The sequence below is a fragment of the Thermobia domestica genome, chromosome 1, assembly GCF_964235325.1.
Source record: "Thermobia domestica chromosome 1, izTheDome1.hap1.1, whole genome shotgun sequence".
In the NCBI taxonomy this organism is placed as follows: domain Eukaryota; kingdom Metazoa; phylum Arthropoda; class Insecta; order Zygentoma; family Lepismatidae; genus Thermobia; species Thermobia domestica.
Genome location: NC_137454.1, coordinates 105,187,901 through 105,201,059, shown reverse-complemented (window position 1 = coordinate 105,201,059; position 13,159 = coordinate 105,187,901). Strand labels below are relative to the sequence as shown.

The 13,159-nt window shown below is 34.7% G+C and overlaps 1 protein-coding gene across 2 annotated transcripts in view; it reads left to right on the top strand.

The window, feature by feature from the left end:
* LOC145687932 (uncharacterized) overlaps positions 1 to 13,159 on the top strand; it is a 39,468-nt gene that overhangs the window by 17,268 nt on the left and 9,041 nt on the right. For both annotated transcript variants that reach the window (XM_081761504.1, XM_081761512.1), the window contains exons 3-5: positions 2,075 to 2,212; positions 5,709 to 5,952; positions 12,591 to 12,875. In XM_081761504.1, coding sequence (XP_081617630.1) covers positions 2,075 to 2,212; positions 5,709 to 5,952; positions 12,591 to 12,875 — 667 coding nt within the window. The remainder of the gene's footprint in view (positions 1 to 2,074; positions 2,213 to 5,708; positions 5,953 to 12,590; positions 12,876 to 13,159) is intronic.

Below are 13,159 nucleotides of genomic sequence, written 5' to 3'. Positions count from 1 at the left end.
AAGAAAGTAATTATTACGTCAAAACGTGAGAATAACATAATACCGAAGTGCATGAAAATTTTTACATTTACGTCAAGTAACTAGCCGCTTATTGCTTTGTAATAGACACATTAAACCCGAAATAGCCGTTATTGGAAACTATAAAATCTCAGTAAGTTGTTTGTTTTAAGTTAAAAAACGGTGTTAGTATTGAAAACTAACTTTGATAAAAAGACCGAAAACAGCCATTTTGACCAAATCTGGTACGTAACTCTTGGGTGGTTAAAGAAAGCTGACATCTGACAGGTAGATGCAAGTGTTGTAAACAAAACGAAGGGGAAGGTTGTTCGCCAATCAGTACAGTATTCTGTCACACTGTTTCTAGGCAACCAAGGTCACTGACCGCGTTGTTGCCAGTAGTTTAGTGTTGAATCTCCTGTCAAATATTCCAAGTGCCGAAATCAGATATTATTCTATTCTGTCATATTATTGCTATTATAGAATTATGACTTGACAAATGTTACTAATTTTTCAGCAGAGCTGCAATCTCTTATTATTCCAGAGCCTTTGGCAGCAGCACCTTCTACGCACCATGTATTCGTTTCAATCCTCAGACTCCAGCTTTCTTTGTGTAGTTGTACATATGTGTACGTTGAAAGATGACTCAGCGTGCTTCCGGTTAGCGAGAGAAACAACAGCTAATGACAGTCCAGAAGTGGTAGTGTAACGTGTGGCAGCCATTTTGCCACTACTCATCAACTGTAACGCTTCTTCCTATAACAGTGAGCGGATTACCTTCATTTAGTGAGGTGTTGCTATAATTGCAAATTGATGAATGTATTAATGGTAGTTGAAACGTCATCGAGAGGAAGTCTTGTATTAAGTATCCATTGTTGCCCAAATATTGGATAAATCGACACTGTGTAAACAGCAACATATTTTTGGAAGTGATCGATATTCTCTGCCTGTTTATTCGCCGCCTTCCTGTTCGAATTCAAACTACGCAAATGATTCTATGAATGTGAATACTTGCTTTTAGCGTTTAGTCGTCATTGATAAGCACATCCATAAATTTTGAAATGAAGATTTTATTTAAAAAGAAGAAAACACTCTTGTAGTTTCGATTTTTAACTCGTGCTTTTTGTTATTTATTTATTTGATGAGGGGAGATAATCGAGCAAAGTTTTTTTTTTTTTTTTTTTTCACTGTATATTTGCGTACGAATATAAAAGTTGGGTTGGTTCTTGAGCGCAAGTTTGTGAACTTTGTAAAAATCCCATGTGCCAGAAATTTTAGAAAGTATCATCTTTCCCCCCTAAATTTACATACATGTTTTACTGCATTTGTATCTGTTTCAGTTTTTGAATTTATACAAGTTTTAATTCGAGATGATAATTTCGTAGCGATGTCTTTGATTTCAAAACTGGCATTGTGCAGTTTTGAGCTGGTGATGAGAAGTACTGTGATGGAAGTTGGACGAATATTTAAGTCTGACTTTTAGTACTTAGTCACAGCACGGTTCAAGATGTGTCTTATTGAAAAGAAAATTAGTCGAATTAAAAAAGTCTTTTAATTTCAGGTGATGGTACTAACATCAGTGTTAAAAATAAGGTAGAAAATAAAATACAGGCAGGAATACATGAAAGTAAATAAATAGTTACAATGGAGTGAAATTTATGCATAATATCTTCGCTTTTGAAGCAATATTCCAAAGCATTGCAATATCTCATGCGGTTAATCTTGGTATTCATAAAAGGAAGTGGTAAAATAGTTAATATATTTTCTGGTCGTTGATTTATGCAGCAGTACTTTAATTCCATCTGATCGTACTGTAAAACTCTGTAGATGTCTTTAGCTCAAGAGTTTTTTTTTTTTTTTGGCGGTATTTATTGCATTTTGTGTGCCTTAAAATATATATGTATACATTAGATTAATTCGTCATGAGAACATTACATATTAAATATTGGCAACATCACGGTTATGCAATACCGCATGAGGGATTAGCTGTAGTGTCTTGTCTTTCAAGTGATCTTGATAGTAATAGATCCTAAAATATTGTTATAATTTATTTATCTGTATTTTGTTTTTAATGCAGAATATGTGCCAACAAGCAGAAGTAAGCAGAAAAATTGTAGAAAGAACAATGATATGGTCGGAACACGAAGCTTGTGCAAAGCAAGTAACACAAATTTCAACTTCAGCATGTGGCGCAACAGCGGTTGTGAATGCTTTCGTAAGTATTTTCTAGAAAAGTTATTCTCTTAAATATTTTTTTCTACTGTTCTGTTATACTTACCTTCCTTTCGAATACTGTCTGCTAGTTACACTTGGATTTTTGTTTACATAGTCTTTGGAAGAAACCTTTGTTATTTGTTGTGGTCGGTTATTGTACTAAGCACATTTAAAAGTAAGTTTGTTTCTTATGTTTCCTCATTAACTCGCGATCGGTCCCGCCGTTAGAAAAAATCTAACCATAATACATTTTTAGCTATAACTTTTTCTTCTTTTTTTTTCACTGAAGTTATTTTTAAAATACCTCCCGAACTACTCCTACATTATTGTTTCCGTGCAATCTGTCTGCAACAGTTCAGAAATGCTGAAAACGTACGTACCCAGAATTAGTAAGTATGTTAGTGTATTAAAGATAAAATGGTGTGTTAGAAAAAAATCTATACACGCGACCTATGGCGTTGATCGCGGGTTAATCTATAAAGTAAACTTGGGAGAGATGTCATTTTATAATGTATAAACTAGCTGAACCTGCGCTCTCTACACAGCGCATCATTCGCATATGAACATAAATCTCCTTATCATTCCTTACAACATCTGTACATGTCCCTTTACAAACACAAGTGAAAGACGTATTGTTTTTTTAAAAAAAGCCAAGGGATATCATAAAGGGGAGACTTTTTTCGATTATTTTTTCTCAATATCTCGTACCATTTGCAAGATTTGAGCCTGCTTCCGGTTGGAGTTTCTAATTCATGTATGACCAATGTTTTCTTTCTTCTTGCATGCAGTATGTAATAAGCAAATACATTACATACACAAGTAATCATAATGTCAGTTATATATGGTGTTGATTGGGCAAAGCACTCCCAAAAAAAGGTTCATGTTACACTGGAGAAATGGTTATCCTTCCTTTTCCATTATTATTTGGCCATGAAACAAACGCCTGAGACATATACAACCCCTATATACAACAATATGGTGTTCGAACGTATAATGCTTAGGATGTGATGCTTTAGTTTTTTTTTTTAATTCCAACACTTCCAATGAACCCGGAAAATGGAATAAAGAAATAGTGCCTTTTTTTAAAAAAAAAAAAAAATATTCAATTAGAACTGGACAATCTACATGAAATTTGCAATCGATCAGTGAAAACGTCATCTTTCTAGAGCCTGTAGTTTCCGAGATCTCATTGTCGAAAGGATTGGCCATAAACATATAAACGTAGTTTAAAAGAGCTCCAAAGATGGCAGCACAATTCATTTGCATTTATTTCGGAGAAGGCTTATTAAAGGCAAAGACCTTCGAACAATAATTTAAAAGGATAAACTTTGTGAAAAATATTTCTTTAAGTAATTTATATAAAGTACACTCTTTTAAAAATATTTGTCTTTGTTATAAACGTGAAATCACAAATAACCGTAAATCAAAGGTTTGAAAGCTAAGGTTATAGGTTAGAGCTCGGTCGCTCTTAATTCGTACTGTAGCATTGTAATAGATAGATAAATGAAAATTGTTACCTTGTATTTGCATAGATATTAACTTAAACCAAGTTTTCAATCACTTTTCTTACCACGGACGTTCCTCAAAGTAGAGTTTTCTATTCCTGGAGAGTATGAGTCAAAAGATCTCAAGATCTTTATACCTGCCTATTCGTATCCTTGTAAAACTATTTTTTAAATTTATGTGAAAACCTAAATAAAATTATAACCACCTCTCTCAAATATTTGACAGAAGGAGATATTGTTTGGAAAAGTAGGTATAAGAGTACTAAATTATTAAATAAGGAATCAGTCCACATTTTTCCCATTCAATTCAGAATCTGAAATTTTAAGAAGAGTTACAAAATATTATAATTTAAACTGACCATAATTATATAGTTTTGAAAGATCTCTATAAGTTTTGAAAGATCTTAGAGTATTTGTCACAAAGACTAATGAATATACTAAATTTATTACAATCTACCAATAAGTTTGTTATATTTATCTCCAGTATATTTTAACCAATATGACAAATTGTTTTTGTTTGATAGACTTGAAAATTTAGGAATTTCGACTAATTTATTTCGAGTGGAACTGATTTTAGATCATTGTCCATCTTTATTTGATAATTTTAAAACTATTTTGAATTCAAGACTTTGTATATCTTTACTTTCGGACAAAGGTCCTAATCGGTTAAGTTTATAACTGACTTTTAATTCATTATTATTATTGTAGCCTATTGTATCAGCTTCTATATGTAATATTTTCTGTTCGCAGCATTCAAATCTTTTATGGTGATTTGCCTCTCAAGTCTTCATTATAATCTTCTAAATCACAGTCTTTATATATATATATATATATATATATATATATATATATATATATATATATACAGGCTATGATAAATCTGCTTTGAAGCAATTATGACTCTGCATACATATCGAAATAATTGCAGTCTTCATTATATTTAGTTTTCTAAAACGAGTCGGTTTATTTACACATGCAAAAGTACAAAGGTCTTAAAAGATTTTGAAATAAAGTTCATAGAGTAGTAGAGACCTGCACGGGCCGAATTTTTCGGCCCGAGCCCAATCCAGCCCGAATGTGCCTAGGCCCGGCCCAGCCCGGGCCCGAAAAGTTTCGGAGATTTTCGGTCCAAGCCCGGCCCGGCCCTATAGGTTTTTTTTAAATTCTTGGCCCGGGCCCGATAAATTTTAAAAGTTTCATTTTGTAACATTTTCACGGGCACACTTCTTCAACGTTTGCCTTTATTCTAATTATCGTTTAATGAAAGTCAATAATTATTGCAATTAATCGGCCCCAGCCGGGCCCGACCTGAAGAGAAATCAGTGTCGGCCCGCCCAGGCCCGGCCCGGCCCGGCCTAAAGAAATAACAGAGTCGGCCCGCGGGCCGGGCCGGGTTTCGGGCCTCGGGCCGAGCCCGGGCCGTGCAGGTCTCTATAGAGTAGTAAGTATATTTGTCCACGGTCAGTACTAAATCAAACTATGTTAATGACAACATTGTTATATTCTTTGTCGTTAGATGTAGAATGAAATATTGTTATGAATTCAGTAGCCGTGAAAAGAAAAAATACCTTATATTTAATTTAATCGGTCTAGTGCTTGGGGTCCCTGGTTCGTTCCGAGTTTGCGCCAAGTATGGTGGACAAACACCGCGTGCGTGGGTTTTCTCGGAGTTCTCCCGTTTCCCCCACTTTCTTTATTCCACCATTTCATTCATTGTTTCATCATCACCATCCCCTTTAGCCTAGCCGATATAACCGTGGGACGTAAACCTCAAAGATTTCATTTTTAATTTGATCGAGACTTCATCCAGATAAGTTAAACAACAGCGAATTTATTCTTGTCTTTCACGGCTGCATTGCAAGCTTACTTATCAGAACGTCATTTATGAATGTAAGTAAACGGATTCGGTTTCTTTCCCCTTTATTGGTAGAATAGTACTTATTGAATGCAATTTCTTATTAAATGCTGAATTTGTTTTTATTTATTTTTCAGTTGGCATTAAATATTCCAGTGTCCATAGATAAAGTTCGAGAAGGCGTACAGACAAGACTGCGAGCCGAGACAGCCCCGGTTCCCCAGTATCTCTTTTCACGCTCAGTTGCTGGTTCAACACATGGAGATATTATTCGGGGTGTGGAATGTGCTTCTGATGGAGAACTATATGCTAGGTTTTTTCATATGTATCCCGAGAGGGCATTTTCATTAACCAAGTGGCTTTCGTTTTGGATGAGGAAAGGTACGTATATCTTTAACAAGTCAGGAAAATACAAGGTTTTTAAAATGGTTGTTGTTATTTCGTCATTGTTGTATTGGATCTGGGTTATTGACACTTAACGGAAACGCATGTAAATAGCACAGATTTTTGATTGTAGTTTGTTTTGATGCCTTTGTTTCTAAATTCTGCCTGTAGATGGGAGTTTTACAATTGTACAATATGACTGATATTAAAAAGGTTTTTTATATTTCTTGAATATCACACAGTGACGTCCGTTAAATTGTACAGCAACGTTTTCGTACGCGTTATGGAAAGGATGCACCGTCTGACAATTCCATTAAAAGATGATACACACAGTTCAAAGACAGGGGTTGTATTTACAAGTGCAGAAGCAATGGAAGACCTTCATTGTCTGCATGTTATAGAGTGAGTTCGTGCGACCTACTTACGGAATCCGAAAAGATCGATTCCAGCTGGATCCAGGTAACTTGAAAAATTCCACCCACAATATTGTGGCATATTCTACGAAACGTCTATCCATGAAACCCGCCAATCGTTGTGCTTGGGAAAAGTTGTGCGCTGATATGCAAGTGCTCATGGGTGAAGATAACCACTATTCAGAGAACCTAGGCTTTACAGACGATGCAACGTTTCAAGTAATTAGAAAAGTAAACACACAAGCTGCGTACGTATTTGGGTAACATAAATCCACACGATTTTGTTGTCGGGACTTCCTTAAAGTGAGTGAGTTCGATCCCAGCCCCCGCCAAGTGAACTTTGTGGTGGACAAACACCGTGTGCGTGGGTTTTCTCGGGGTTCTCCCGTTTCCTCCCATTTTCTTCATTCCACCATTTCATTCATCACTCATCACTGTCTCCTTTAGCCTAACCGGCATAGGCGTGGGACGTAAAACTCAAAGATTTCATTTCATTTTTTCCCTTAAAGTGAATGTATTTTGCGCTCTACCAAGAGAGAAGGTTTACGGTCCTTTGTTTGGCGTGGAGGAAACTGTACTACACGAATAATTTCCTTGATACGTTGACCGATGTGGTTATTTTCTCTCATATTCCGACAAGATTATATTATTCTTGGATAGAAAAACTACCACATCGTTGGATTGGACTCGGAAGTGATGATAAACTTCTGTCATGGCCGGCACGTTCCCCAGACTTTTTTCCCTTTGCGATTTTTCCCTCTAGGACTACGTTAAAGATACAGTTTGATATCCTCCACAACTCATACAATTGACGAATTAAAGGCGCTCGTAACTTTACACACACTTACATGTAACATGCTAGGGTATGGCAGGAAAGAACACATTGAATATTTGTAATAGTTCACAACCGAACCTCTTGAGTTCTCCGACATGTTGCATGTATTTGTGTGTATGGATTTTCATTATGTAAAATAAAGAATTTGTTTACAATTCCAACAATAATTTTGATAAACTCGAGTGTTTCAACATATTCACAGTTTCCGGATATCAATGCTGATTAATAAGTATGAACATTTATCCATTCGTATTAGAAATAAGTAAACTAGTTACCAAAAATTAATCTGAATAAAAATTGTTCGCCTGTCGATAGTGGAAATCCTAACTACATATAAAACTAGATGAGCTGACATAAATTATTGAGCACTTCGTGTAGGGCTACAATGATTAAATTTGTTATGATTGTAGCTTTTCGGGACAAACCCACAGGAAAATTGCCGAAAGTGAATATTTTTAATATTTAGGGGGTCTAAAGAGGGGATGAAGAACTTCCCTATGTTATTTAAATGGTCCTTTTTTGGACCTATAATTTCATGTTTTAGATACTTAGAATTGGAATAAAAACTTGAAATTCGGTATGCTTGTACGTTTTCGTTAGCGTTATGTAAGTGAATCATCAGAAATAAAAATTTCCAGCCGTAGAGTGGTTTTATGGGGAATTGAAAAATCTTTTCCATGTTATTTATATGGGACGTCTTCTACACCCCAAAATGTTTAGGCACTTCCGGCAGGATTAGAATGATGTAATTTGGCATGATTGTAGCCTTCTAGGACTAACCGATAGGAAAATTGCCAAAAGTGAATATTTTTAAATTTTTAGGGGTCTAAAGGAGGATGAAAAAATCCCATGCTATTTAAATGGGCGTTTTCTTGGGATACAAAATATTATCTTTTAGATAGTTGAAATAGGAGAAGAAACAATAGAATTGTGGGTTCAAAAGGTGCGAGGCCATAGGCCGAGCAAAGGCATCATGTGGGGACGAAGCCCCCGGATGCGCAGATTCAGGAAATATGAAGAGCAAGTTCACGAAATTCACTGTCGATGCAAAGGCCGATAGATAAGAAATGCGAGGCCGTAGGCCGAGCAGACTCGGTGGTCTGGTGGTGGAGCCCCCAGCTAGTTAAAGGCTAGTCTAATATAAAACTGTAGATTTTATGTTCTTCATAGTCTTAAATTATAACCAATACATGTTAATGTTTCACTAGACATTACACTTGTTAACATTGACCTTGTGTATACCATCAGTGGGAGTTCGTGTAGTTTTGATCACATTATGATATAAACCTTCGTCTCATATAGTCTTGGCACTGATAAAAAGAAAGAAAGGAAGGATGTTAAACACCATTAAAAGAATACAGAATGTGTTGTATGCCTGAAACTTAACAGTACGATTCAACTCGTACGTTATGGAACAATTTCTATTTTGTAGACATTAAAGAAAAATGCAAAGATTATATTATGGTTAATGCGTGATGAGGAATGGAAAGGCAATTGAGATAGATAAAAGAAAATATGGCGGAGAAAAGAAGAAAGAATCGTTCCGACTATGATGAAATATGCTGAAATAGGAGAAAGTTGTGGAACGACAGACAAGATAGGAAGTAATAAGTGTTGTTGGTTCGTAAGAAAAATTGGTGAAAAGTGTACAGAGGAAAAAAAAAATAGCTTTATATTAAATAGAAAAGTCTCCGATCAAGATTTTGCCTGGAAGTACTATATTGGATTGGAATTAGAGGTTATCAAATTCATTCGATTCTTATACAGGGACAGATTGCGAGTGGTGGTAGTAGTGAATATAGGAAATAAACAAATGAGTTCCGTTTCACAGTGTGAAACTGCGGTAGACTTCCAAACTATCTGCATTCAATTTTCAGACTTGAAATAATACATCTATAACTACTGGTTGCAATAGAGTAATAAGATCAAAAATAAAATCTGTTTCTCGGACACTGAATCCATATCAAAAAGCCATTAGGCCTACTTGCTATCCCTTAGTTTTCTTCTATAGCGGTAAATGTTAAAACCGGAATTTGTTAATTTGTATATTTCTAGTTTGAATAGAGGGTCAAGAGAGGGGATGGAACGTATTCTTAGGAAGAGAAATCGATTGCAAGAAATCTCATCTCGATATCACTTTACCGTTTTTGCTCTGATACCTTCGACAGATGGGCGGACAAAGCCGTTCTATAAGATTCCCGACATTTATGTATAGCATAGTTTGGAACTCTAAAAGAAGGTTTCATACTCACCACAAAGGTCTCAACAAATTAAGTAGCACTTCCGAGCAACTTTTCCTCAGCTTACTTGCGTTTGAAAAAATGCTATTACGGTAAAAACATGTGGGATGGTAAAAAGGACGAAAAAAATGCAGCAGATATATGCTTCACGTCAAAAATTAAATATGTACATGCACCATCATACCACACTATGAAGCTAGTCACTGTACAGTGTATACAGTGTAGAAGTGTACAGTGACTAGCTGTATAGTGTGGCATGATGGTTCATATGCCATATTTAGTTTTTGACGTGAAGTGTATATCTGCTTCATCTTTTTTCGTCCTTTTTCTTTCCCGTATGTTTTTACCTTAATGTTACTTCCAAACGCAAGTAAGCTGAGGGAAAGTTCCTCGGAAGTGCTGCTTAATTTGTTGGGACCTTTGTGGTGAGTATGAAGCTTTCTTTTAGTGTAAGAATATTTTGTAAAAATGTAACTTTACTCTAACAGCTGAGTATTTATTTATTTTCTATTAAAATCATTACTGTAGAATAAGATACAGTTTTAAATTCATTTATTGTATTTAAAAGATCCTAGTATATCATTCCACACAAAGCAAAAATACTTCGTATGTTCCAGAATTACAATGGATGTCCGATTTACCACTTCAAATTTTCAAATAATGATAAAGCACAACTTCTCTATTGTCAAAACATTTAGTTAAGCAAGAACGTAAAATCAGTTCAGTATATATGCTTATAAAAAAAGACAAACACAAACAAACAGAAAAATCCATATGATTGATTCCACATTTTAGCAACGAACCCGTGATTTGATTTGAATGTATGAACTGATTAAATCGTTACATTATAATTATGTACTATTTTAGAAACTCAATTTTTACAACAGTGGTTTATATTTATATATATATATATATATATATATATATATACAGTAAAACCTGTCAATTTGGCCACCTCTCTAAGTTGGCCACCTGCTTATCTTGGCCTGGTTCGTCTTGAACCTGCATTTTCCCATAAGACATTCGTTACTTATTACTCTGTAAGTTGGCCACCTGTCTATCTTGGAAGTTGGCCGCATTGAAGCAATGTTTATCCTATGTTGATAATGATAAATTTACCTGTGTATCTTGGCCACGCGAATAAGTTTAGTTATTTTTCTTAACTCTTTCGTATTCCCGCATGAGAGCCAAATGTTCTGTATTTGTTACTGGAGACAGAGAAGCATAGATTCCCACGATTTGTTCTTGGAGGTCAATGGCCAGAATACTACCCTGACAAAGGGGTGGTGAAAGAAAGATGTGAATAAGAAAAAGCACGTACAGGAATTCAGGAAATGGTTGTACGTATTTGTTTACCCTGTCTGTTTTGGTAAAGTCATTAGCTATATCGGCTCCTTTCATCAGTGGGGAGCTTAAAGTAATTCCGGAAAATTCTCGAGGTTAAATCTAACCATCTCAATTGTCATTTATTGGCACGTGACTGATTGTCGAAAGGTAGCGGAGAATTTGAGACATGAATTCCCTTAAGATTTTCTCAAAACGTCTTTCGCTCCAAGGGAAACACTTGTAGCTCATTAAGAAGAGTAAGTTACCACAAAATTAGAATGTTCATATGTGCAAAAAAGAATAAAAGACATACGTCTAGAATGAAGCACAATGAATAAATTTGTTATTAATAACTGATTTGCTAATTTTCGAAAGGTATCTACAGAAATGTTTTTGTCACTGCCGAAAAAATCATATAAACTGCATATAAATTATTGTATTTATAACTTTACTTTTCTTGTTTTCAATCTGAATAACTCAGTTTGCTACAATACCAATTTCAATAAACTGCGTACATATGTTTCGATTTTATAGTTGTTTGTATGATTGTGTTTTCCATCCGATTAATTCAGTGTACTAGACTAGTTTTCAGAAAGAAAAAGGTACATATATTAAATATACTGTAGTATTCTTTTTCTAGTACTGTATATTGATATGATAACTCAATATACATTATTTAAAAGTAGCTGTCGTGGTATTGCTCATTAAAATTTTACAATCAAATAATACTAGAAATTCTATTCTAAAAATACACCAATCACACTTATTTTCTGTAAGTTGGCCACCTGTCTAAGTTGGCCACTTTTCAATGGAACGGATGATGGCCAACATAGACAGGTTTCACTGTATATATATATATATAATATACAGTATATTTCATCTTTTCTGTTGGGTTCCATATCTCTTGTCAGTTCTATTCTTACAACATATATATACTTCACAATTTTTCAAATTTCATCCAACAGATCGTAGGTAGCATTAAACAAAATTTAATTATGAAATAGTATATTTAAGAGCTTCAGTGTGTACAAACATTAATTTGCCTTGGTTTCTGTATTGTTTGACAAATGCAGGGTTAAAACTTCTATTTTGAATGAATCGTATTCTTTCAGCCAACATGGCGACTATTTTGTAGATTTTAGAATGTTTCATGTTGTGTATTGGATATTATTATAGCAATTGAATTACTGCCTACAAGTATTTGTTTTCTTTTTAATTGAAAGTGGTTTTATTATCTAAAAACATTTTAGAACTACCGTTATTGATTTCAAAAAGCTTGTAATAACTACAATAGTGCAAACTTGAAACATCGTAAGTTTACTTAGTGGGAAACTTTCCTTCATTGAATTGGGAAATAAATGTTGCATTACGTCATATATATTGTGTAAAGTAAGATACCGTTATCACATTATCTTTAAGAATTAATGGGATTTAAAGTATTTTCATGACGTTCTTGCGTGCTTCCCCAGGAAAAGAGTAAATCGTGTAATTTTATCCAGCAAGCAACAAAATAAAATGCTTATCGTTACAGTTGTAGTATTTTTTGACAAGCACAAATGTTCTAATTTGAGTGCTGGGTGTGAGTGAATATTTAGTAAACACAAGCAGATATTAATGACATTCTGTATTTGACTGATACTGAAATATTGGAGGTTAATTTTTTTTTGTGTTTTTTTTTCTCTCTCTCTCTCTTTTTATTTCTTTGTATTGGAAATTACATCACCATTCCTTTCTTCACTCCTCTTTATGGAACTTCTTTCCATGTATTATTGGTCGTAGAAATAATGAAAATTACTGACTATGGAATTTATTTCTTTGTAGGTGCAGTCCCAATTGCAACACTAAATTTGCAGAAAGGTGTAGCTCCTAGAAATACGATACCGGATGCTTGGCACCATCAAATGATATTTGGAGTTGGACCTAGAGGAATATATTTAACAAATCCATTAGAGTGTGTTCCTGAGGGTGCTCTCATGGTTCAACTGTGTAGTCCATCAGTGCTGATGGTGAGACGCCGTGATATAATTTCACGGTGGAATGATAGGTGTGATCTTCGGACTCTGATGAATAATCACGATTCCAGATGGAAAACACTTAATGTACTTGGTGAGTATGGGTCTTATCAATACACGCAATTTCATCTTTTGATGGGCAGCGTAGCCGCCTTTAATGTATAGGAACATCATGTCAAAAACTGAATTTGCTTTAGTAAGTTACTGTTTCTTTCTTTACACATTAACCATTTAGCATCTGGTCAAACAGTCTTTTGCCGCTGAGTATCAGATTGATCTCGAAACTTTGTAGAAAAAAGTTATGCTATCTGAAAAGAAATCTTACACGCAAATCACGAAGTAATAAACATAAGGTGAATTCTGTTTCGTCTTTCTCAA